General features: G+C 39.4%; 2 protein-coding genes across 10 annotated transcripts in view; one reads left to right on the forward strand and one right to left on the reverse strand.

Moving 5' to 3' along the window:
• The first annotated feature begins 711 nt into the window (after positions 1 to 711).
• PFN2 (profilin 2) lies at positions 712 to 26844 on the forward strand. 4 transcript variants are annotated; one of them, XM_081569470.1, is made up of 4 exons: positions 712 to 1207; positions 3311 to 3503; positions 8354 to 8392; positions 24901 to 26844. In XM_081569470.1, the coding sequence occupies exons 1-3, from the start codon at positions 1076 to 1078 to the stop codon at positions 8368 to 8370; spliced, it is 342 nt and encodes a 113-aa protein (XP_081425596.1). In that variant the 5' UTR covers positions 712 to 1075; the 3' UTR covers positions 8371 to 8392; positions 24901 to 26844. The 4 variants fall into 4 exon arrangements, with proteins under 4 accessions (XP_081425596.1, XP_081425593.1, XP_081425595.1 ...); XM_081569467.1 differs by lacking the exons at positions 8354 to 8392; positions 24901 to 26844 and adding exons at positions 6105 to 6189; positions 7025 to 7468; XM_081569469.1 differs by lacking the exons at positions 8354 to 8392; positions 24901 to 26844 and adding an exon at positions 6105 to 6401.
• RNF13 (ring finger protein 13) overlaps positions 10378 to 27690 on the reverse strand; it is a 124904-nt gene continuing 107591 nt past the window's right edge. For 5 of the 6 annotated variants that reach the window (XM_081569459.1, XM_081569461.1, XM_081569465.1 and 2 more), the window contains exons 9-10: positions 12026 to 12106; positions 10378 to 11758 (exon numbers count right to left, since the gene is read on the reverse strand). In XM_081569459.1, the coding sequence (XP_081425585.1) occupies positions 11394 to 11758; positions 12026 to 12106 (446 nt within the window). In that variant the 3' untranslated portion in view covers positions 10378 to 11393. The remainder of the gene's footprint in view (positions 11759 to 12025; positions 12107 to 27690) is intronic. The other variant, XM_081569460.1, reaches the window with a different exon arrangement.

The raw sequence follows: 27690 nt of genomic DNA on the forward strand, positions 1-27690 counted from the left end.
GACCCACCAGTAATATTCACAGTTACCAACCAATAGTTTTACATTGCTCGCTATTTGTTTCCTTCGGAATTTACGAGCAATTTAGCCGCTTTAAGACAGGGGAAGAGAGGCTCTTCCTGTCGAGGAATCCACACAATGAGAGGCCCTTGGTACCCAAATGAAGCAACAATAAAAGACCGGCAAAGCTCAGAAATATTTCTGAAAGCCAAGAATGCCACTGTGATTTCAGATTGCTGACGCGCGCCCGCCTGGTAGCCTTTGTGGCCGAGAGTTCCAGAGCAGAGGGTCCCACTGAGGATGCCTAAAATGACAGTGGCCGACTCTGCTACCCGCCCGCCCGGACCACAAAGAGGAGTTAACGCTCCGCATCCCGTCACCAGGGCAACTCTGCAATCCGACACCGAGGCGCAAGATTCCGCATCCCGAGCTGCCGGCCGCAGGACAGAGGCGTTTCACCGCCCGGACGCGGGGACTCCGAGGCGCCCCAGACGCAGCCGTCCCAGGGGTACCGAGTGCGACTAGAGAGACGCCCTCTCCGCAGGCCCGGGGTCCGAGGCTCAGCCACCCTCAGCAACCCGCCGCACTCAGACCTCGCCGGCCGCACGTGGCGCCGTGATTGCCCCGAGCGGTATCCCTCCGCGCCCCCGCCCCCGCTCAGTCTCTCCCTCCCTTCTCGGGACCCTCAGAGTCAGGGCGCCGCGGAAGGATCGCACGCACGCGCGCGCGCACGTCCCGCCGGGACGGCAGAGAGCTAAGGGAGCCACGGTGAGGAGTAGTCTCCAGCGCCGTCGCCGGTACAGCCGCTCCGCAGCCTGCCGCCGCTAGTTAATCAGCCCCGCGGTCGCGGGCGGGAGGGCGGCCGGGCCGGGCGCGCTCCGCGGCTTGTCCCTCACCGCCGTCCCCGCGTCCTCCCGCCGCAGCTCCTCGGGGAGGGGGGCGGTCGGTGCTTGCGCAGAGCCGCCTCCTCTCCGCCCCCGCCCCGCCTCCCCCCGCGCCGCCGCCGCCGCCCGCGACCGCCGCCGCCGCTGCGCCTGCTGCTCCTTGCCGTCCCCGCTGCAGTGCGAAGGGCTCGAAGATGGCCGGTTGGCAGAGCTACGTGGATAACCTGATGTGCGATGGCTGCTGCCAGGAGGCCGCCATTGTCGGCTACTGCGACGCCAAATACGTCTGGGCAGCCACGGCCGGGGGCGTCTTCCAGAGCATTACGGTGAGGACCGGCGGGGACCTGGGTTCCCGGCCCCGGCCCCGAGCGGGGCCGACCGTGGAGGCGCCGCAGCGCGGGGTTGGACTCGGGGAGGGCCGCGCCGGCAGGTGTGCGGGGCGGCGGGCGCCGAGGATGCGGCTACCCGGCGGGGAGAGAGGCCGAGGCCCGGGGACGCCCCCTCGCCGGGGCTGCGCTGAGTGGCGGGGGCGGCGGCCAGGCTCGCCGGCGTCCCCAGTGCTCATCCGGATGAGGCTGGGGGAGGGGGCACACACCGGTTCGTGGGTGGGGGGCCTTTTCCCTTTTCTCGCCCCCGGCCCGGGGTCCCCTGGAAGCCCTGAGGTTTGCTTTGTACGTTCCCGGGTGGAAGTGGGGACCGGAGGGGCCGGGCTGGGGCGCGGGTCCTCGGGTGGTCGGGCCGCCCCTAGCTCCAGTGACGGCGCGCCGCCCGCGCCGCGGGCCGTGGGAGGCGGCGGCTGCCCGGCCCCCAGGATCCTCGCGGCCACTTGGCGTAGGTTTGCCGGTGTCCAGGCCTCTTGGGCTTGCGAGAAAGGTACGCAGACAACGTAGGTGGATTCGTGAATCTCTGGCTCCATAGAATTTTTTTTTTTTTAATTCTCCAAGATGGCGAACTGCCATTGATTTCTCTCCTATGGAGATTCATCGATATACCGTTATCCCCAATTACGCAACAGAGCTTTAAAAAAGGGGGGTGTTTGGGTCTTTCAATAATCTGCGAAGACCGAGGGGACGCTTCAGTTCTCCAAGTCCCTCCCTCTTTAGTATCTTCGTAAGGGAACTAATGCAGATTAATGCTTCTTGGTGCCTGATTTTCTTGTGACTTGGTTTGACTCGGTTGCCACATGTTTGGGGAATAATTGTCAATAAGCCCTCCAGTGCTGCTTTATTGTTTTGCCTCTTTCTGCACAAGGGTCTAAAAGGGTGACATTATATCAAATACAAGACCATTCTCTTAATTTCCTAGGCTTCACGCCCCCTTCCTATCAAATGCCAGAATTCAGGCCCCTTACTATGGGTGCTACTAATTATTCTTGTACTACTTAACATGGTTTAAGGTCTAACTGTGTAGAACTCCTATCCAGGTACTTTCAGGTTCTCTATTGCTGCAGTGGACTACAATTCTTACAGAGAATTGGCGTCTGGCGATCAACTTTTTTCCTGCAGTCCTCTTGTCTTTGTGTGTGGGTTCCCGCTGTCTGGCTGGGAAGATTGCGGGAGTGTGCTTGGAAATGGCTGGGGCCTGCTATGACTCTGCAGTTCTGATGGGGGCGACGCCTTCCTTCTTATTCATGGAATGTTAGAATGCACGTTTTCTCCTTTCCGGTTCTGGTCGCTACCTCAGTTTCTTTCCCACTGTCCCTCCATTTTCTCTATTCTTTTATGGTTGCCTATTGCAGTGCTACAGACAGAATCCTCTTTGCATTTGCCCAGAAAGAAAACTGATTACTGAGGAGGGAGGGAAACCAAAGTTGGAGAGGGAGTAGCGGCTAAAATAAAAGAGGAGGGAAATATGAATTTGGAGATGTGCTGAGGTTCAGGGCTTGAAGTTCATACTAGGGGGGATATGTCAAGCTATTTGAAGCAGAGTAGATGTAAACAGATCTGCCAAGCATGGACTTTTTTTCAGGAGACTTTCAAACAACTTTAAATTTGATATGACAAGACTGTTACGTGACTGTGATAGATAAGATTTTGTTGAAAGTTTTTAGGTGAATCTTTACCATTACATAAGCACTTCGGGTACCACCTGACTTGAAACAAGTTTATAAATAACTCTGTAAGTTTGTTGTTTATCTAGTGTCAACTACCAACTGGAGATTCTTTGCATAGACTGGGCTTAGTTAACAGACCACTCTCTTTAACTGTGAAATCTAATTAACTGACTGATATAAATGTCATCCTGTAAGATTAAGTAATTTTTTAGAAAAGACTGAAATTTGGTTTTACATTAATGAAATGTGGATGTCTTGTAGTGGTAGTACAAACTTGACAGTTTTCCGGTTACACCAAGACAAGAAATTAACTACAACTTTTTGTTTTGTTTTCTCTGTCTCCTTTTTTTTTTTTTGTGGTTGGGGGCGGGGGCAGCCAGTAGAAATAGATATGATTGTAGGAAAAGACCGGGAAGGTTTCTTTACCAATGGTTTGACTCTTGGCGCAAAGAAGTGCTCAGTGATCAGAGATAGCCTATACGTCGATGGTGACTGCACAATGGACATCCGGACAAAGAGTCAAGGTGGGGAGCCAACATACAACGTTGCTGTCGGCAGAGCTGGTAGAGGTAAGTACAGTACCCTTTTGGTTAAAAGTTGCAAGTCACATTACAACTTATTAAGCAGTTTCTTTAACATTTTGAATAAAGTGTTAGTCCATAATGGCTATTAAGGTGGTTTTTGTGAACTGCCCAGCACTGAAGGAGGCACTGCTTTAGATTCATTTACTTTACAGCAGCTGCATATACAGCCTCACCTCTGAGATCCTGACTTTATGCTGAAATAGAATATTCATATCAGCTCTTCAGTTCCAACTTTAGTAAACTGAAAATCTAAATTTGTCTCTTCTGTATGTATAACTGAACCACTTTATACTTGAAATTAACATTGTTAATCAGCTATACTTTAAGATAAAAAGTTAAAATCACTTTGTCTCCTCAATTGCTAGTTATTCAGATTGTTAAATCATTCAAATTGGTTATTTTAGTCCCTCTGGGTTTTTGACCTTTGAATGTCTTCCTTTTCTTTCTTGCTCACATTTTAGTCATTCACTATTCAGCATAAAAAATGAAAAATTAATATTGGCTTCCATTTCTATTAGAAATATTGCTGGAGAAGAGAGAAATAATTAGAATGAGGGTTTTGGAGTAAGTTTTGCACTTATTAAATATTTTCAAAGGCTATATGTGCCTGATTTATTTGAAAAATAGGAAATTATATTTCATTTATATACTGATCCAGAAATTGTGTTTCCTGACTATCATCAACATTGCAGAAATTCTTACTGTACTAAATAAGTCTCACTGTGTTTTTAAAAGAAACTTTAAAAACTGAGATTTATTATGACATCTAATTGGATTACAAATACATTTAATGTGTTAACCTGTGAAAATGTGTTGTAAATAAAGAAGGCTGGTGTAGCCTAATATAGCAGACTTGGCCCATCTAATGTTAAAACCAAATCTACCAGTGAAGAAGCTTGAAGCTACTATGAGCCATCATTGACTGTAGTGGGCCTCCCAACTCCCAGGACCATCCTCAAGGTTCCTTCTGTTCTGCTGTGCATTGCTGAGTATTTCTCTGTAGGAAAATTAGATGGCTGTGAAATAGGAGATAAATCTCAAATAGTAGCTGAGCTCAGATAAATACATTAAAAAGAAGCATCAACCATGTGACATAAAACCAGAATGTTTTTGTGCCACACTGCACTACTGACATCTAGTGGCAATAAATATAAAATCTGATGTATACATACACATATTTTGAGGATAGACCTTTGAACTGCATCATAGAAAAACCTGTTGTTGGAAATAATAAATTTATTTTAGGGTTTTATACTCAATTAAAAACAAAGCTAACACAGTGAGGATATCAGTAAGCGCAAACCTTCAGAAGTTTTCATTTGGGCTTTTCTGAATGGCACTGAAAATGGTATTTAAAATTCAGTCTTGGTTTTTCTCTGGAAGTAATACACATTTAGCCTCACTGGTAAGACTTAAAAGAGTTTGTGCTTAATCAAGCAGTTAAATTTGGGAAGAATTTTATAAGTAAATAAGTTTTTTAAAATTTATTTTTTGGGGATCAGTCTAATGTGTATTTGTCATGCTAATCAGAAGTTTTTTGCTCTCTATATAAGATAGATGTCCATAAAAGGAATGCCATTTGCAGCAACATGAATGGACCTAGAGATTATACTAAGTAATAAAAGTCAGACAGAGAAAGATAAATCACCTGTATGTGGAATCTTAAAAAATGATACAAAGGTACTTATTTATAAAACAGAAACATTCACACACTTAGAAAACAAACTTATAGTTACCAAAGGGGAAAAGTTGGGGAAGAGGGATAAATTATGATTTTGAGATTAACAAATACACACTACTATATATAAAGTGAACAACAAGGACCTACACAGGGAACTCTACTCAATATTAATAACCTAAATGGGAAAAAAATGTGAAAAATAATAAGCACATGTATATGTATAACCAAATCACTTTGCTTTGTACCTAAAGCTAACACAACATTTGTAAATCAACTCTACTCCAATATTTTAAAAAAAAAAGATAAACAATCACACTCTTCCCCCTAGCTAGTGTAAAGATATTTTTATATAGCACTGCAACTGCACTGATTGGACTTGCAAGATGCAGTTAATAGTCAGAATGTTTTCAGAATATTACTAGTTTGAAAGTTCTCCTTTTTGGAGACCTGGCAGACTTCAGTGCTTCGTTGTTCATGAAAAACTGACTTAATGTTAACTTATTAATCGGGGTTCTGTCTGCTAAAACTTATGTGACTCTCTTGATTAACACTTCTTTTGAAACACTTTTCTTCTTTCTCTTTCAGTCTTGGTCTTTGTAATGGGAAAAGAAGGGGTCCATGGAGGCGGATTGAATAAGAAGGCATACTCAATGGCAAAATACTTGAGAGACTCTGGGTTCTAGCTGCTAGGCAGACTGTTAAGTATTAGGGGAAAATTGCTCTTAAACTTTCCTAGCTGTAAGCTTGAGTCTTAATTCTGGAAATTTTATTAGCAATGCAGGGTGATGGGGTATGAACCTGTGTCTCCTTTGTATCCCTCTGTTGGTGGGGAAAGGTGTCTTTCTTTCTGCCCCCCCCCTTAAATAATTCTGTTCACTTTTGTTTTGTTTCCTTGTGTACTCCAGCATTGGTTATAGTCATGGGAAAGGAAGGTGTCCACGGAGGCACACTTAACAAGAAAGCATATGAACTTGCTTTATACCTGAGGAGGTCTGATGTGTAAGCAGCCTCTCCCCATCTTCCTAGCAACTGTCTTCATCATCACCCCAATTATGGTCACAGTGCTACCAGATTTTATAGATGGTAGCTAATTTTTCTTTACCTGTTTTCTAATGTCACAATTCCTGTTTGCTCAGTGGATCATTTGTATGTTAACCACTGTATGTAACCAACCTTATCTGGCAACATAATTGCAGCACAATAATGATTTGCATGATACCTTGAAATTTGGGGGGAGGGGGCATGCCAAGTTGGGCATCACTTTGTCTTAGCAATTAATGGGATATTGATTACTAAAATAAGTTAATATTAAGCAAGGTGCCGGTTGTACAATCTCTAATTTGATCAGTGTCTTTCAGCACTTTGAGCATTTACTTAGCTCATTTAGTCTTCCTTTCATAGCGCATGGTTGGGAGGAAAAAGTGCATGCATCTTTCCTTCACTCCTCTTTTCCCACCCCCTCCCTTTGCACATAGGTATTTGGTTTGCTTCCATCCTCTTTTATGCAGTGCCTGGTTTATTTAACCAATTAATATCACTTTTGTTGATGAGCTATTGAGAGCTGCAATAGTTTGCTTTTAGTATTGTTGTTGCACTTGAGTAGAGACAAACCTTTTTTCATGGTGTCCACAGGGCATATGACAAGTGCAACTGCAAAACAAGAGCAAAATGCACTTCCTCCCATGACCTTATAGTAACCATACTGATTGAATCCCCAGGGACATTCCATCATTGCAATAGCTCAGATTTTTGTTCCTGTCTTTTTCTTTGCACACCAGCTCTACTCTTTAGTAAAATTGTAAAAGGCTGCCATTATGGACATTAGGTATCCCAACATAACCATCTGGAGTGTGTCCGGTTTGTTCTTCATAGGACCAACTTTTATTTGCAGCTTGAGTTTTTATATAAAGTTGCATTATTGTGGACTTGGCTGTCTTGTGATGAATTTTTTTCATATGTATTCTGTGCCATACTATTGTTAAAATGAACTGTTGCTATTGTGAGATGGATTTTAACTGACCTATTAAAGGTTTCTTTCGAATGGCACTACTTTAGGGACATTCTAGTATTTGCTTCTATTGTTTGGGCCTTGTGGATAATGTACAGATTTAAAAACAAATCTTGTTGCTGATTTGTCCATTTCTTTCCCTGCACTTTGTTACATCTGGGATACAGTCTAACTCATCTGATTTAATATGCATTTAAAAAAATGCCATAACTATTAAACACCTTGTTTACAGACAGATGAAATAAATTTATTCCAACCAAATGCTCTAGACTCCTGTTATTTATATAAATTGTTAGCTGTTACAGTTGATCTTTGACACAATGGGAATATACTCTGCTGCAAGCATAAAATTTTTCAAAAACTTCAGCTGGTGGCCTACTCCATTTCCTCTAGTATTTTAAAGAAAATGAGTGCCTAGGAATTTATTTTTAATAAGCTTTGCTGTGTTAAAAATGGCTTGTCATTTTGGGTGCATCTTCAGGCTTATGAGGCAAAAATTGATTTATCCACTAGAAATTAAATTTTTTTCTTTTGTTGCTGGTGTTTTGATATGAAAAATCTAGTGAGCTGTAAGGGGCCCAATATCATGAAGGGTTTCTGCATTTGTGGATTTTTCTGTATTGAACTGTCATATGACTTCTCTTGATTTGGAGGCTGTGTTGGCAGGCTGAAGTCAGTCAGCTGGGACTCTCACATAAGAGAAGACATTCCTTAGGCAGCATAAAAGATAATTGGGATTGGGATGTCTTGCAGATTCTGGCTGTGGACTGACATGTTAACTATGACTATGTAATAGTCAAGTTTAATCCCAGAGGTCATAAGGTCTCTGAGATGTACTGAATTTTAGTAAATATGTTTTAATACGATTCAGGTAAGTGATTATCATGAACTGTCAAGTGGAAGGTCCAAGCTCAAAACTTGGTGGGTCTAAGCAAAACTGGGGAGCTGGTTATAATTCAGATTCTGGGCTCTGGAATGCTACCTTGGAGATGAAGTTTCCAGAAGACATTTTAGAAGTAATCATTAGGTCAGTCTGATTCATTTTAAGTGGACTCTATGCTATCCTTTGAGAAAGAGTGGATTAGGGAATAGAAGTTAATCTCTTAAGATAACACTGTGTGTAACTAAAATTTTTTTCTTTGACAGTGTTGTTACAAATTTGATTGGCCATACCGGGATGTAAAGGTATGGAAGATGTGGGATTTGGGGCTGCTATGATAGTTGGGCACACCTTAGAAAGGTAAAAAAAACAAAAACTTCTTGACCTGCTAAGATCCCTGTTAGGAGCAAGAGGTTGGTCAGATGAAAATTTGGTGGTTGGATTGTGATGATTTGTGATTTTATGGTAATGTAAATTTACACTTTAGGGTAGCTAATTAGAAAGCAGTGACTAGATTTGTGACACCCTTACTGAATGAACCTCTGAGTAGGTAAGGGGATGTGTGTATGGTAGAGGCGTGGGTAAGGGAGGAGAAGACAGTAGTTGTGCTATATTGCTTAATCCCGCAGTTCTGTCCAGCTCTTTCAGACTCTGTCCATGGGGGACTCTCCAGGCAAGAATACTGGGGTGGGTTGCCATGCCCTTCTCCAGGGGATCTTCCCAACCCAGGGATCGAACCCAGGTCTGCATTGCAGGCAGATCATTTACCTCCTGAGCCACCAGAGAAGACAGTAGATGGCAGCTTTATCACTAAAATAATGAATGAAACTAGTCATTGGCCCCCTTCCCATAATTTCATTAGAAAAGCATTTATGAAAATACATACATGTATCTTAGCTTTGTACTTTTCTAGGAATTTAACCTAAAGAAATGGAGCTATATAAATTCGTATAGCAGAATGTCACTCCCACAGCGTTACTTAGAATAACTAAACTTGGAAAACTACAGGATTTAACTTTCAGGGTTATGAGTCAAATAAATGACTATGTTCAGAAGATAAAATAGTCATTGAAGAATTACATAAGACTGCTCACCAATGAATTTTATATAATGGGATAAATATATATCGTATATAATGTATTTTACATATGTATTTCTGAAGGCAAAATACAAATTTTTCTCAGGTAAGTTTCTAGGTAACTATACTTTTCTAATCAGAAGGTTTTTAAATTAGGAAGATATTTTTTAGTGGAAATGGGATTTTAATTTTATTCAATGGCCTTTTAAAAAAAGCTGTGTAATTATACCATAGAGAAATTATAAAAGATTTCAAGTGACTATTAGAACTAGTAACAGTCCTAGATAGTGCTGTTAAGTATATATATTTTTGACAACTGAGAGTATAGAGTTTCAAAAGAAAATTATTTTTGCCTCAGAAAAATTCCTAACTTAAATTTGAAGGAACCAAGTCCTTGATTTGAATTGTGGATTAAAGACTGAGGAAATACAACATCTAATACACTTAACAGTGATTAACTTTTTCCCTTTAAAAAATATTTTAGGTATGATGTTGTTATTCACTAATGATAAAAAAACTATTATATTTATGTTCTAGACACTGAGCTCAGTGTTTAGACAGCACACCCTACCTTAGGATAAATGACCAGACAGGTTTAGAAAAGTTAGGATCAAACAGGTGTGTCAAGTTCCATAGCACTGTTTTAACTACCATAGTAAACTGATAATTCTGTTTCTCAGGTCTTGTTTTTATTTCTGTGGGGTAGGGGTGGGAGAATAATGAAGAATTCAATTTTTTATTTTCCTAAGTGGAAATATTCATTTTTTGTTGTTGCTTATAAGAATTTTTTTAAAGCAGTTCAAAAAGTGAAATTTCCCTCAGTAGTGTTACATTTTTTAAAAATGTATTCAATTTTTTCACAACAGAAGGCTAACTGGTATACTTAACTATTCTCTAATATGCTTCTGTTCACTATTAATTTCCCATGTCAATACAGATAAATCTAGCTATTTACCCCCTTGGGGCTGTACAGCAGTTTACTGTAAAGATGTACCATAATTACAAGAAGGTACCATAATGTACACTGTTGTTGGAATGATTTGGTCTGTAGTTTTGGGGGGATTCCCTAATTGCTTATGAGCAGTTACTTTGTATAAAATCCTAAGGTAATGTGTGTTTATGTGCTCTAAATTGCCTTAATCATTATGCCTTTAAAAAACACCATGCACATAAATAAAAGTTTAATGTGGGCAATACTACAGGAGAACAACAAAGTGGAAAACGTGTTTATTAACATTCAAACTCCCTTCATACAAGGCCATATAAAAATTCTTAGCGTTTTGATTATATATATATAAGCCTATATTTTCTACATAGTTACAATAATGTGTAATTTAGCTTTTCATAATACATTGTTTAAATACATCATTAGTTCTGTTAAACATAAGCAACATTTTCAAATCCAATACTTGAACAGTTTCCTCTGTACATAGTTTAGCAGGGCTAATAAGCATAGGATGCTCTTTATTAAGAGGTATATGATCTGAATATTAACAATTACTGAAGTTTGCTATTTTTATACAGCATTTTGTTTATGTTTTGATCACCACACAGAATCCTTAAGGATACTGAAATTCAGTAAGTAAAGTCAGAGACATTACTTCAGCTGATAAATCAAGTTCATACATGACACTATAGTATTAAAAACCTTAAAAACAAAAACAAACCTTTTGCAAACTGCCCTAGTTCTGACTGTTCCTATCAGGGTAAGACTACCTGGCAATAGAAAGGAAACAGCTTTGAGTTTCTCGGTGGGGCTGATAGTCGCCTCTCGCTAATTATGGCAATTTGGGCAAATACCAGAACAAGCATATTCCAGCTCAGCAACTCGAGGTGCCTTTATGGAGATGGGAGTTGGCTCAGCTCATGCTCGGTGGCCACAGCACTGACCCTGTGTGTAAAAACATGAAACGTGTGCATACTGTGATCTAGGTCTTAATTGCAAGCTATACTGAGGAATTTTTTTTAATGTTTTGGCTACGTTTCATTCCAAAAGAGTCGATTTGATGCTTGAGTTACAGCACCAGTCTATTATAAGTGAAATGAAGTACACTCCTGCAGATAAATACCAGATCAAAAAAACCTGTTTGAGTAATCTTGATTAACCTGTAGAATAAAAAATAAATTATCTCTACAGAAATCTCTGAAGGGAGCAAAAAAAAAAAAAAAATCAAACTATATGCCTAAATAAACATTTTAAAAGGAAATAACCCAATATCCTCTAAAGGTCAAACAGTGTTTGCTATGTTGTAATCCCGTTCACCATTAGGCTGCAGTTGGACCACAACACTATGTTCATTAATTTCATTTTCTGCATCACTGCTGTCGGTATCTTCATTGTCATCTTCCTCATAGTCTGAAGATTCTGTCATGTTCTGATGTGAGCGGGATTCCGACAAAGCCCCAAATGACTGAGTGCTGGCAGAAGCCAAAGGTCTGAGTAAAGGGGTGTGTTCTGACACTTCATTTTCTTCTTGACTACTATCTGTGTCAGAGTCTGAATCGCCTTGAGAAGGAACAACTTTTTGCTTGCAGACTGGACAAGTTTTTTTGGTTTTAGTTAGCCAAGGATCTACACACTTGCAGTGATAAGCTGTTGAAGCAAAATACACATCTTTTAGATAGTACACTGTTGTTGAAAACATAATCTCCTGCCATGGTTATTATTCGTGTTCTGATACGTATGCATCATATAGGGACAAGACAAAACTTTGTAACTTTTTATAAATCTTCATCCTTAAATGAGATCACTGATTAGTACAGGACCTGGCTTATGATGTGCTAATAACTATTTTCTGTCTAATACTGAACCTAAGTATAAATTATGTATAAATTCAAAGCAGTATGTAATTATTCATACCATGGGAACAGGGAAGGATTCTGAGTTTGTCTCCATCTTCATATTCATCCAAACAAATGGCACATACATCATATTCATCTCCTATGATAGAAATAGTAAAATTAATTAAAAGATCCCTTTTTAATTCCTTACTGTTGAACTTAACGACCTTTATTTTAAAAAAAGACAAAGTCATTGCCTATCTCACACACAGGGAAACCACATCGGGAAGCATGTCAGGATAAAGCCCTTGTCTGGATAGATAGGTGGGAAGAACATAACACATACAGAAAAGAATAACAGTTCCAACTGGAAGAATCCCTTTAACATCTGTGGTCATTTATGCACCTTCAGGAGAAGTCCTAAATAGAAAGTTTTAATGAAAATTTTTGTTCAGTATCTTGAATGTGGTTACTGTAGTATCACTTATCAAATACATTCTGTAACAAATACAAGGTTCAATTATAACCTCCTGTTTGAGATTTAGTGAGACTGATTTTACCTATCTCAAACTATTAAAATACTAAAGGACTCCAACATATCTAATTATCTGTAATTACACAGTTGATCCATTTACCTGGGCTTTGAGGACAGTTCTAATATATTAAGGAATTCAATCGTGCTGATTTCTCATACAAATCAAACTTTCAGTCTTACGACTTTGTGAAGATAAAATGCCCATTAAAAAATTCAGTTAGTATAACTGAACAGGACTGAACCAGTCCGAAGCTGTACTACAGCTCTAAGCCTCATTTTACTAAGGTAAGAAGGTTATCCTGCATTATCCACGTGGGCCCAATGTACACAAGGGTCCCTCCCTAAAAGTGAGAGGAGGAGGCTTGTCTAGTTCAGAGTCAGAGGGGAAGATGTGACTATGTCAGAGAGATACAGTATTACTGGCTTTGAAGACAGAAGGGAAGGAGGGTCACAAGCCAAAGAACATGGTGGCCTCTAGAAGCTGGAAAAGGCAAACAAATGGATTCCCCCACTAGAGCCATCAGAAAAGAATGTTTGATTTTAGCTCAGTGAGGCCTGTCAAGACTTCAAACCTACAAAACTAAAATAATAAATTTGTGTGGTTTTAAGCCACTAAGTTTGTGGCTTTAAATCTGTCACCACAGCAACAAGAAATGAGTATAAGTAGTATTAGGGTTAGCCTGAAAATGAAAGTCGCTCAGTCATGTCCGACTCTTTGCAACCCCATGGCTATACAGTCCATGGAATTCTCCAAGCCGGAATACTGGAATGGGTAGCCTGTCCCTTATCCAGCGGATCTTCCTGACCCAGGGTTTCCTGCATTGAAGGCGGATTCTTTACCAGCTGAGCTTATCAAGAGGTTAAGCTAGACATACAGAATTGGTGCTTTCAAGTGTTTCAAATGATAGATTTATATTGATCTCCCATATTTTCTAGGCACAGCACTTACTTCGAAGGTAACTGGTCATCATTCAAAGGTATAATTTGTGATCATGGACCAGAAGGGAGCCTAGTGTTTTGTAGAGAATTAATCCCCATGGTGTGTGTGATGAAATGGTAAAGCACATCCTGACTTTTATTTATTACCTACATAACCATGTGCAAGATGCCATCTTTATGTTTCAGTATTCTCAAAGGCAAAACAAAAATATTAACATACTATGGTTTTGGATTGTTGTGGATTAAAAGAGAATGCAAGTAGAGTGTCTGGCACAAACAGTACTTCTTAGCCAGTCTCCACCTGATAAAACTGACCTGGTAGGCATACTGGCTTATGAAGGCTGTGGCTAGGAATCTGCTCTCTGATATCCCCACGTGATTCTGTTAGTAGCAAAGAGCTAGTGGCAATGGTCAATGAACCTGTTGGCTCTACTTGGGGTAATTATGTAATATAAGTATTCAGCAGCCCTTGAGCTATGAGTGTACGTGACTTCCGGTTTTATTTGAAAGCTAGGTTTGGTAGACACTTGATAAAAGTGTTCCCCCAAGCCCTCTCCAGTCAAAACATGATTAAATGTGGTATAGGTGAGAAATCTAAAAAACAGACAAAGTTATATATCAATAAAAAAGCAAAAAGGAAAACAATCAAATTTCTGTCCTGTTTTAAAATACACAAAATTAAAAATGGTAGAAAATGTATTATGTGACATGACAACTTAGAAATCCAGCCAGTGGATTCATATTCAAGATAATGGCCCAACATCAAACAATTATTAAGTGGTTTTATATTTAAGTTAAAGGCATTTATATATTTTTGAAAATAATTTTCAACCTTAGCAGATTTTAAAAATTAACCAGTTTGTCCAATGGTTCTGGTAGCATGAGATAAAGGGGCTATAACAAGTGCTAACAAATGTTAGTTTTGTTATTGTCAGCAACATGCTAGAAAGTTCCATTGCTTATAAACCAGTGGTTCTCAACCAGGGGACAATTTTGTTCCCCTGCCCCTAGGGATATTTGGTGATATCTGGAGACATCTTTGGTATTCACAACTGGGAGTTGGTACTGCTGTCATCTAGTAGACCAGGGAGGCTATTAAATATCCTATAATGCTGTAGTGAAAGTGAGTGTTAGTTACCTAGTCATGTCCTCTTCTTTGCAACCCCATGGACTGTAGCCCACCAGGATCCTCTGTCCATTGGATTCTCCAGGCAAGAATACTGGAGTTAGGTTGCCATTTCCTGCTCCAGGGGATCTTCCCGATCCAGGGATTGAACCTGGGTCTCCTGCACTGCAGGCAGATTTTTTACTGTCTGAGCTACCAGGGAAGCCCATAATGCTCTAAACAGCCCCTCAAAGAATTTTCCCATATAAAATGCCAATAGTGAGAAGGTGGAGAGAACCTGATATAAACACACCTCCAGGCTTTCTCAAAGACAGCTAATTAACTAGTGGTTAGATGTTCAGAAGTTGCAGGAGGGGTGAGATTCATGTCTGTTATGTGCGACCATATAGAAACACTTCTATCTGGATTGTTATATTATTATTTAGATGTTTCAGAAAAATTTCAAGAAGACACTTCAAATCTCATCAACCTAGGAACGTTATAATACATAAGTGGACAAAACTTTGATTTTCCCCTCTAAACCTGTTTCTCCCTAGTTTTTCCCCCAAACCTTGGGTCATCAGATACAGCAAAGGCACTGACCTATCAGAACAGAAAAGACACAAGACTTAAGGCAGCTTCTGCAGTAGCATACACTGATTATCAGGCCTGGGCATGTCCTTGATGCCTCTTTCCCTTAGAGCTTAGATTCAATGTCACCAAGTCCTATACACTTTTTTCTGTAAAACATCCTCAGTTGTTCTCTCTTGATTCTTCAATTACACTAATCCATTAGCCCTTATTACTAGAAGAGCCTCTTCTTTTCCTGTCCTACATGGTTTTTCTCCATAGCAGCCGAAGTGATATTTTAAAAACATAAACAGTCCCCCATCTCATTTAGAATAAAATCTGAGCTCTTTGTCATGGCCTTCATATGGCTGAATATGATCTGACATACAGATCGGTCATCTCACATCACTCTATCCCCTTTCATTCACGCTTCAGTCACACTGGCCTTCTTTCAGTCTTGAACAAACTAAAAGTCAGGTGGGCATCTGCATTTAGCCATGTTATGGCAAAAAATTTAGACACAAAACTAGTTATAGGAAGAGAAATCGCTATTTCTTGCTATTTCTAAAGATGACTTAAAAATGAACTAGTTGTCAACAAAATGAAAAGACAACTACTGAATGGGAGAAAATACTTGGAAATGATTTGATTGACAAGGGGCTGACATCCAAAATATATAAACAGCTCACATCAAAACAACATAAAGACCTAAACATATTTTCCCAAAAAAGACATACAGATGATCAACATCACTAAACATCAGAAATGCAAATGAAAACCACAATAAGATATCACTTCACACCTTTTAGAATGGCTATCATCAAAAAGACCAAAAATACTGGCAAGGATGGGGAGAAAAGGGAACCCTTGTACACTGCTGGTGTGACTGTAAGCTGGTACAGCCACTGTGGAAGACAGTATAGAGATTCCTCAACAAACTAAAAACGGACCTACCATATGATCCATCAGTGTTCCACTCCTGGGTATACATCCAAAGAAAACAACATTAATTCAGAAAGACAGCACACCCCATGTTCACAGCAGCATTATTTACAATAGCCAAGATAAGCAACCGGTCCATCAACAGATCGATGGATAAGGAAGATGTAGTATATATATTGCATTATGTGTGCATATATATACACACTGTGTATAGTATTCCATAGTGTATATATATACACAATGAGATAACACTCAGTTATAAAAAAAGAATGAAATTTTGCCATTTGCAACAACAAATAGACTTGGATGGACTTGGAGAATATTATGCTTAGTGAACTAAGTCAGAGAAAGACAAATACTGTGTGATATACTTGTATATAGAATCTAAAAAATAAACTAATAAATATAACAAAAAAGAAACAGAGTCATGGATATACAGAACAAACCAAAGGTTATCAGTGGGGAAAGGGAAGGGGAGGGATGAAAGGGGTAGAGGACTAAGAGGTACAAACTATGGGGCATAAAATAAATAAGCTACAAGAATATACTGTATAGCACAGAGGATATAGCCAGTATTTTAAAGTAACTATAAATGGAGTATAACCTTTAAAAAGTGAGAGTCACTATATTAAACACCTGACAATTATATAATACTATAAATCAAATATACCTCAATCAAAAAATAACTTTACTTGAAATAATCTAGCCATAGTATATACAAAAACGGATGCAAACCTTAACTGTTCAATTTTATAACAAACTAGTCCACCTTAAGTCAACTAGAATAGGAAAGTTCCCTCAAAGTGAAAGAGAATGAACATTCAGGGCTAAACACATACCATTTTCATGAGAAAAGAATATATATTTTAAATAATATGTCCAGGGAAGATATAGCATTGAATCCATGAGCTTCAAATCAAAAATTACTGTTCTTATAAAGAAAATGCCTTGCCACTCATTCCCTGCTTTGCCAGTAAAGAAAACAATGGCAGCTCTTTCTAGCAAATTAAAATAAACAAATCTTATCGTTTTCCCCTCCTCCATACCTGTTCCTAAGAAATCTGAACAGAAGATAAACTGGATAAAATATTTCATAACCCGGATTTCCTTAAGAATTATTCCTGATTATATTTAAACCCTGAGCAAAGGAACAAATATTTACTTTTAAGGTTGGATTAAAGATAGTTAGGGCTTCCCAGTTAGTTCAGCTGGTAAAGAATCCACCTGCAGTGCAGGAGACCCCAGTTCAATCCCCAGGTTGGGAAGATTCCCCTGGAGAAGGGACAGGCTGCCCACTCCAGTCTTCTTGGCTGGAGAATTCCATGGACAGAGGAGTCTGGCAGGCTACAGTCCATGGGGTTGCAAAGAGTCAGACACGACTGAGCAATTTCACCTCAAAGATAGTTAAACAGAGTAATAAAAGATAAGGATGTCTTCATAAATAGATACAAGAAATAAAAAATTAAAAAAAATACTGCCCCATTGTTTTGTGATCTGCTATAAAAAGTTACACTGCATTTTTTCAGTCTCTGAAATAAAATCTTCATGATTAGAAAATTTCAATGATTAAGCTATCAAGGAAAAATGTTGGTGACTTAAAACTTCAAATATAAAACCCACTTTTTCATCCTTATGTCTCCGGGATTTGCCTCCTTCACACACTAATGGGGTAGGGAGACAGCTCCCATGGAGACTGCCTTAAATGCTTAGTTGAGAGGCTATTAAGGGAAAACAAGGATTTTTCATTTGCTATGAAACATGTGGTAACCAGTCTTTATGGTTATAGAAAATGCACTAATTGATGCAGGAAACTCAGGAAACCACAATGTCAATTTAAGAGGTATTTTTGAGGGCAACAGTGAATAATGAAATTTATAAGGAAATTGGCTGCTTCAAAAGCAAGAAAATAACTAATAAAAGGCTATTATTATTTTGTATGTGCTGGTGATGGTTTAGTTGCTAAGTCGTCTTCAACTCTTGGCAACCCCATGAACTGTAGCCTGCCAGGCTCCTCTGTCCTCGGGATTTTCCAGGCAAAAATACTGGAGTGGGTTGCCATGTCCCCTCCAGGGAATCTTCCCCACACAGAAATTGAACCTGGGTTTACTGCATTGCAGGTGGATTCGTTACCAACTGAGCTACCAGGGAAGCCCTTATATGTGCTAGAAATAGCTAAATCAGTATTTTAAACATTTAAATGTTACTCAGCATAAACATTTCTGAACAAGCGACAAAGATGAAGAACACTAAGACAGGAAGATTTAAGATGATCTTGTCCTCACAATACCGTAAATGAATGAGAGTGCTGACTAACCTTTACAGACATTTTACCTGTGCCAGAGCCTCAAGTTGCTAATTTCTGTGGGTTTGATTACAGGTGCCTATGAAATACTTCCAAATGCCAAATTCTTCTTTGTTTGTTGGCAAATATTTCCTAAATGTTCCAGATTCCCCTAACATAAACATGAACAGTTCATTTCAGTCGCTCAGTCGTGTCTGACTCTTTGTAACCCCATGGACTGCAGCACGCTAGGCTTTCCTGTCCATCACCAACTCTTGGAGCTTGCTCAAACTCATGTCCACTGAGACAGTGATGCCATCCAACCTTCTCATCCTCTGTCGTCCCCTTCTCCTCCTGCCTTCAATCTTTCCCAACATCGTAGTCTTTTTCAATAAGTGAGTTCTTCGCATCAGGTGGCCAAAGTATTGAAGCTTCAGCATCAGTCCTTCCAATGAATACTCGGGACTGATTTCCTTTAAGATTGCCTGGTTGGATCTCCATGCAGTCCAAGGGACTCTCAAGAGTCTTCTCCAACACCACAGTTCAAAAGCATCAATTTTCCGGCGCTCCACTTTCTTTATGGTCCAACTCTCACATCCATACATGACTACCGGAAAAACCATGGCTTTGTTGGTGGACCTTTGTTGGAAAGTAATGTCTCCATTTTTTAATATGCTGTCTAGGTTGGTCATAGCTTTTCTTCCAAGGAGCAAGCGTCTTAATTGCATGGCTGCAGTCACCATCTGCAGTGGTTTTGGAGCCCAAGAAAGTAAAGTCTGTCATTGTTTTCATTGTTTCCCCATCTATTTGCCATGAAGTGATGGGACTCAATGCCATGATCTTAGTTTTCTGAATGTTGAGTTTTAAACCAGCTTTTTCACTCTCCTCTTTTACTTTCATCAAGAGGCTCTTTAGTTCTTCTTCACTTTCTGCCATAAGGGTGGTATCATCTGCATATCTGAGGTTATTGATATTTCTCCCGGCAATCCTGATTCCAGCTTGTGCTTCATCCAGCCTGGCATTTCACATGATGTACTCTGCATATAAGCAGGATGACAATATACAGCCTTGACATACTCCTTTCCCAGTTTGGAACGAGTCCATTGTTCCATGTCTGGTTCTATCTGTTGTTTCTTGACCTGCATACATATTTCTCAGGAGGCAGGTAAGGTGGTCTGGTATTCCCATCTCTTTAAGAATTTTCCAGTTTGTTGTGATCCACATGGTCAGAGGCTTTGGCATAGTCAATAAAGCAGAAATAGATGTTTTTCAGGAACTCTCTTGCTTTTTCTATAATCCAACGAATGTTGGCAATTTGATCTCTGGTTCCTCTACCTTTTCTAAATCCAGCTTGAACATCTGGAAGTTCACGGTTCACATACTGTTGAAGCCAGGCTTGGAGAATTTTGAGCATTACTTTACCAGCATGTAAGATGAGTGCAATTGTACGGTAGTTTGAGCATTCTTTGGCATTGCCTTTCTTTGGGATTGGAATGAAAAACTGACCTTTTTCAGTCCCATGGCCGCTGCCAAGTTTTCCAAATTTGTTGGCATATTAAGTGCAGCACCTTCACAGCATCATCTTTCAGGATTTGAAACAGCTCAGCTGGAATTCCATCACCTCCACTAGCTTTGTTTGTAGAGATGCTTCCTAAGGCCCACTTGACTTCACACTCCAGGATGTCTGGCTCTAAGTGAGTGATCACAGCATCGTGGTTATCTGGGTCATGAAGATCTTTTTTGTACAGTTCTTCTGTGTATTCTTGCCACCTGAATGTTTCTGCTATATTCTAAACCTGTAAGAGTTCTTTTAGGACTTCAAGGTTTGGTACTGTGACTTGCTAGAGTGATGAACCCACAGAAGTATTCTAACTTCCTTTCATGTTTTCAAATATAGTTGCATCTACAACTATGAAAAACTGCAGTAATTAGGATTTTTTTTCTTTCTAACATCCATATATGCTTTGTCAAAACCATTAGAGTACAGTAATATGCATAACAAATATAACTCTTTTTACTTTAGATGTTAAATTTCTTGATGACCAAAATATTCTAAAACAAAAATACAACTGGCTCAAACTTACGTTTACTGGGAAGGAAATTCAAGAGTCATATTTATAAAGTTACATACTGTTAAGCTGCTTCAAGATTTTGGCAATTTTATTTATTTTTTCCATCATAAATGTTTAATGACTGAAGACAGATGGCACTAATATTTTACTTATGATTATTATTTAAGGGGTTGTTGCATTTTCATAGTAATTGCTGCCATTTGTTGAGCTGTTGCTATGTGCCAGGCACTGTTACAAGCATTTGTCACATCCTGATTTAAATCCCCCCACCCATCTTATGAAGTAGGTTTTTAGTCACATTTACACATGAAGGGATTGTGGAGAGGTAACTTGTACCAGGTCACACAGCCAATAAATGGATGATCTAGAATTTCAGCCCAGGTCTATCAGACTCCAAAGTCCACGCATGGTCTGAACCATTATGCTGCATTGTCTTGTAGCACATGTGCTTTGAGTTTCACATTTAAATAATCCCCTTTGATTCACAGTGTAAAAGGAGTTAAGAAATAATCTTAAGCAGCCACTTATTAGAAATTAAAATGTTTCCAATTCATAAGCCAGAGAATTTTCTTCAGATTACGATACATGGAGAGGGAATAAAGATTGTTTTTTAGTCTTGTCTTCCATGGGTTCATATTATTACAAATCTTTCAAGGATGCTACAAAATAGTGGCTATATTCTACAATTTTAATCAAGGGTCAAACACAGCAAGGAAACAATCAAATGACTCTATCGAAGGAAACAGTATATTGTGGGCAAGTTCTTTTGGGGGAAATGTATTAGTGAATTACTTCATTAATTAATTAGTAAGAATAAAAATGATTGTCTTAGAGACCATAAGGCTTCCCAGGTGGTGCAGTGGTAAACAATCCACCTGTTGACGCAAGAGACATGGATTTGATCCCTGGATCGCAAAGATCCCCTGGAGCAGAAAATGGCAACCCACTCCAGTATTCTTGCCTGGAAAATTACAAGGACAGAGGAGCCTGGCGGGCTACAGTCTATTGGGTTGCAAAGAGTTGGACACGACTGGCCGACTGAGCACACACATGCACAGACCATAAACAAATCCAAACAAGAAACTTAAATCCAAGCTTAGGCACTAGTCTTAGCTTTGACCAAACTCCATTTTGGGTAATTATTTTTCCCCCAAACCTAACTTTTACCTATATTTTAAATAGCCATTCTGTATTAGTGTTTATTGGTTCTAACTTGGTTACATTATGCAGATTAACTACAATTGCACCCAAGGTATTTCAAAACAGGAGCAAAGAGATTTACAGATTTGCCATTCTCCTAAAGCGAAAAACCAAAGTTAAAAGGGATTTTAGAATGGTAAATATTGTGCCAGACTTTGTAGTACTTAAAAGGCACTTCTTTGTATTAAGTACTAAAGGTTTCTTTTTTTTTTTTTTCATTACTACTTCTAAGGCGACTAGGAAATCAAGGTGGACAAGGTGGACAACACCCTTCCAGAGTCAACTTCAGCAAACTCAAATACTTGAGTGTTCTAATCCAATTAATTATTTTTCTTTTCCTTCAGTTCAGTTCAGTCTCTCAGTTGTGTCTGACTCTTTGCGACCCCATGAATCACAGCATGCCAGGCCTCCCTGTCCATCACCAACTCCCAGAGTCTACCCAAACTCATGTCCATTGAGTCGGTGATGCCATCTAACCATCTCATCCTCTGTCGTCCCCTTCTCCTCCTGCCTTCAATCTTTCCCAACATCAGGGTCTTTTCCAATGAGTCAGCTCTTCACATAAGGTGGCCAAAATATTGGAGTTTCAGCTTCAACGTCAGTCCTTCCATTGAACACCCAGGACTGATTTCCTTTAGGATGGACTGGTTGGATCTCCTTGCAGTCCAAGGGACTCTCAAGAGTCTTCTCCAACACCACAGTTCAAAAGCATCAATTCTTCGGCGCTCAGCTTTCTTCACTATCCAACTCTCACATCCATACATGACTACTGGAAAAACCATAGCCTTGACTAGACGGACCTTTGTTGGCAAAGTAATGTCTCTGGTTTTTAATATACTGTCTAGGTTGGTCATAACTTTTCGTTCAAGGAGCAAGCGTCTTTTAATTTCATAGCTGCAATCACCATCTGCATTGATTTTGGAGCCCCCCAAAATAAAGTCAGTCACTGTTTCCACTATTTCCCCATCTATTTGCCATGAAGTGATGGGACCAGATGCCATGATGTTAGTCTTCTGAATGTTGAGCTTTGAGCCAACTTTTTCACTATCCTCAAGGAATTAAATGAAAAATTTGAGCAGCCTCAGGTATACCTGAAGCTTAAAGTGGAGGAAGCAACAGGACACATTGTTTTTGCTTAAAGCAGAATTCCTTCTAGATGACTTCTGCCTGCCGACCAGATTGAGCTAGTTTTTATTACAACTCTCAGTGTAGTAAAAATGATTATAAAAAAAATCATACGTAAAATTTACTCCTAAAAAGTATGTACAAGTTTGGTAAGAAAACACTGAGATCCCAAAGGAAATGTGAACAAAAGACAAGACAGGTTATAAAGGCAGAAATAAAAACAGGTAATCTACTTTGTTAATGGAGGATATGATAAAATGAGTATGCTGGTAGACTCGAACCATTAGGAAATTGGTTTTTTCTCAAAAATGTTCTGTCTGTTTGACATAGTGAATTGAGTTGGTGAGGGTAAGTATAGCTAGGGGTTGGGGGAAAATTAGAGAAGGGGGAAGAGGTAGATTAAAGCTAGAAGGCATTTTATTTCATTTTGAAGTGGTAGTGATTGAAAAGGAAAGACAGGCTTGGGTAGTATTTATAACTGTAATGTTTGTAGTCAAAAGCCTGCTACTTACCTAGCTATGCACACTCAGGTAATTTACCTGACACTTTTGAGCCTCACTTTCTTTTTCTAGTGTCATGACAATACTTTTCTAATTGTGCTGCTCTGAGAACTGAGATCAATTATGCAAGGTGCATGGTTTGCTTTTATACTACATAATCGGTGTATTATATGCTTATAAGATTAAAATAGAAAATTATCAATATTTTAATTGGGTGTGGTGTCCATCCCAATCCAATTTAATACTGCTTAACTCATTTGGTATAAATGACACTGACTTCTTCAGTGAGAAGTCTATTAAGCAGACTGAAGGTATGGTTGTCTATAGCAATCACATCTACAGGCAAATGATAAAGGTCAACAGTGCCATGATATAAATCAACCTGACCAACTCTCTCAATCCCCTTCAGTCTGTCTCAAGACTACAGTGCAGACCTTGGGCCTAAAATAATAAAACAGTTCATTTTCAAGTAACTCAGGAAAACAGTGATCACTGAGGAGCCACAGCCAATCCAGTAGCTTCTACCTGACTTGGAACCTCATTATTTTACTGCTTTGTGGCCATTATAAAAAGTATTTGAGGAATTGAGGATATTCCCTTTTCAGATTCGTTTTTTAAGAGTAAATTCAGAGTATTTTCCTTTAAAATAGTTCAACAAGGAAAACATACCTACCACCATTGGTTGGACTGAACTCTGGTTGTAGATTCTTAACTTATGAGGAGACAGACTATGTCTTTTCCTCACTCCAGTGTTTAATACCGTGCCCAGTAGAAAGTAGGCTCCCAAAAAACATATGCAGAGTAATATATGCCACAGAGCCTTTGTTCATGTCATGAGGGATGGTTAACAAGCATCTATCTCTCACCTAGACCTGCCACACGGGCTCTCCCTGCTTCACTGCTAACCTCTAGTCTGTTCTCCATTCATCAGTGTGAGGATTCCTTTTCCATAGTAATTTTAGCATGGCATTCTGCTCAAAACCCATCCAGGTTTTACCACAACACAATAAAACCACAAGTCCTTCACTATGGTGTGACCTAGCTCCCCATGCATCTCTCTGATCTCATCTCTAAGCACTCGCCCTCTAAGCCACTGTATATAGTCTAGTCACATGTTATTTTTACTGTTCCTTGATTATATCAAAGACACTGTTGCCTCAAGGCCTCTGAACTTGCTGTTCCTTCTCTGCCTGCAATGTTCTCCCCTCCCTCCTGCCCCCTGTTTATTCTCTCCCTTCATTTGGATCTCTTGCAGAGTGTCCTTCTCAGAGAGGTCTTCCCTGTCTTATCTAAAATAGCATCCTGTCCCATGCCCTATCGCTCATTTGTTTTTCTTCATTGCACATCTTGCTATGTGACTTTACTGCTTTACTTGTCTTTTTGCCCCTACAAAGTTCCACAAAGGCATGAGATTTGTTTTTTTGGGTTTTTTTCCATTTTATTTACTGCTGTTTCACTGCCACCCAGAACAGTGCCTAGCACACAGTAAAATCACTCAGTAAGTATCTGCTGGAAGAATGTACAAATAACTATATAAGTTATTCCCAGGAAATCCTGATTTCTGCCTGAAACTCTTATCAGAGGACCTAATCAGATAGATCCAAGTACAAAAAGCTAATAATGTAGATAAATTCTGTATAGATCCTGACTGATGGAGTTAAACTTGCCTGTCTTCCTACTTCCAGCTGAATATTCCTGCTAACTCTCAAGACAACAGAAAACAATATGCAACAAAGTACACAAGGAATACTATGCCTGCACAGTGGCAATACTCAACACTGTGTCTACTGATAAACAGAAGATATCCAAGAAAAGAAGAGTTCATTGTACCAAGAGATACTAGAGAAGAGTGCTTAGAGAGGCACTAAGGGTCAAGTCTTAAAGGTAAACTGAATTTAAAAAAACTAAGGAGGAAAAGACATGATTGGGAAAGTAACAGTTGAAAGACTGCTGCAAAGAAGAAATAAATATGGAAACATGGCAAGATCAAAGTTATGCAAAGCTAGAAATAAAGAGCAGGGGGAAGTAAGGGTGGATGAGTTTGGTGGAGTCAAATTCTGAAAGTTTTTAACACCGAGATGAAGACTTCATCTTGGCATCTCTTAGGCAGTAGAGGCCAACTGAAAGCTTTCAAGCAGAGGAATAATTGATGTTTGAAACAGCATCTTAAAAATTCTTCATAAGAGTGCTGAAGGGACCTGGGCCTGGGATGTACAGGTCAGCTTAGAGATGGTTAAACTGACCTAATGTTTAGTCCTCTCAAAAATCAAGCAATTAACTGATGTTGGCTTGCATGATAAAGTGACCAAAAGAAAGAAATGATCAGATCCAATAATCATTTTGGAAGAACAACTAACTCACTGCATTTGGAGACTAGACATAGGTAATAAAAGAGAAGGGGTAAATCGAAGAAAACACATGTAATCTTATGTGATGGCTATTTTCATTTAACAAATTCAACAACTTTTAAGTGTTTTATTTGACATTAACATACAACATATAAAAGAACAGGATAGGGGCTGGGAGAAAATTAACTGCATACAAGCTGGTAATTTTTTTTTAATATAAGAATTGGTAAATTAATTCTAAATGTTAAGGAGATGGTTAATATTTTGTGACTATGTTTTATCCTGAAATAATGTAACTACTACTAAAAAGACTAATTATAGCCTGAACAGTATGTGTGTAGCTTATTTAGACTACAGTGTGTCAAAATGTATTGATAATATCTCTGCAAAGACAGAGTATCTACTCTTCCTGGACCAAACACTTTATTGTAATATAAGACATACAGTACAGGTTTGCTCTGATCTCTGAAACTGGAGTGTCAACAAGAGAAGTCACTGCAATGAGAAGCCCATGCACCACAGAAAGAGTAGCCCCTGCTTGCTGCCAACTAGAGAAAGCCTGAACACAGCAATGAAGACTCAGAGCAGCCATAAATAAATAAAAAAAATTTAAAAATGATTCTCAGAATACGCTATAGAGGTTCTCTTATTGTATATAGTTACAGACAGTAAGCTGCTATCTCTAACACCAAGCACAGTGGCTGGTCAAATGTTGACTAAATGCAAAAGGAAAAATAGTTCTGAACATACTGAACTTGAAGACTGTATATCCAGGCACAGATGTCTATTAGTTACCTGGATATATGGAACTAGTGCTCAAGAGAAAGGTGGAAGATAAAGTATGGAAGTCACTAGGAAATAGCTCACCAGGAAGAGGCAAGGGCTAAGGAGATAATCACCTGATATAAAGCCCATAGATCAAATGTGTGCTATATTTTAAGCAAGCAGTGAACCAAAGAATAAATGGCAGCAAAGGAGATTCCCACTTTACAGAAGAAGAGGACTCAAAATACTGATGACTGACTATAGTGGTGTTCCTGATGTCTACCCCACCTACAACCACTCAGCACTGAAAACCATGGCATGGAAGAGAAGTTCCTGGTGGCAGTGAGTTGCATATGTTAGTTTTAGGGAAGCAGAAAAATGCTGAGACTTTCTAAGGCACAACCTCTTGTTTTTTTTTGAGGGCAGAGACTGTAAACTAACTTTATAAAATAATTCATTGCTTCTTTCAGAGCATAGCCGCCATGAAACAAATAAACACTTGTTAAATTACTAAAATGAGTCTTAGAGGATGATCAGCTTATGAAAATTTGCTAATATAATACCATTTGGGGGAAAACGTCTTTAAATAAAAAGTCAAACTATAGATCATGGATAATAAGCCAAATGAGGCTACATATATGTGAAAACATTTCCCATAACAGAGTACTGGGAAAAAAAAAAAGAGTCTAACTGTAAGAAATAATCTAGTAGGACACAAAGGAGACACTGCTATATAACAACTTCAGATTTCTTTTTCTTCAGAAGTTAAGGCATCCTGAGTATCTAAGCTGGCCTATGAAACTGTAAAGACTTTATGGCTAGCATGATACTAAACTTGCTTAGTTTGGGTCTATAATAATTTGTATTTGAAAAGACAAGGTTTTACGTTACTTCTCAAATCTTAGTGAGTTACTTTCAGTAAGTATTACCAGAGAGGTAGGTTAAGTGCTCAAGGCCACAGAGTTAATCAGGTCTTTTGGTTCCATATCCTGTATTCTTTCCACTGTAACATTTTGCTGATCTTCTAAAAGTTAACTGCTAACTTCCTCACTGCTATGGGGTTCATAAGAACAACTTAGAAGCCCCCACCCCTCCAACTAATAAAGCTTATCTGTGGTAGAAGGAAGACTAGGAACCAGCTAGAGGAAAGGAAATGACTTGTGATTTCAGTGGCGTTTTAGAGCTGTCTATAATTCCTAAAATAGAATGATTCCTGGAGCAAGAAGAGGTAAAATCATGAATATTCCTCACTGACTTCTATTGGATTTCCTTTTGGACATAAGATCTAGTGACAGCTAGTTACTTTCTTTCTCTACATTTTTTAAATTAGAAAAGTTTCAAACATACACAAGAGTATAATGG

Source organism: Giraffa tippelskirchi, chromosome 2 (genome assembly GCF_054371585.1).
Source record: "Giraffa tippelskirchi isolate mGirTip1 chromosome 2, T2T-mGirTip1v1.2.pri, whole genome shotgun sequence".
NCBI lineage: Eukaryota > Metazoa > Chordata > Mammalia > Artiodactyla > Giraffidae > Giraffa > Giraffa tippelskirchi.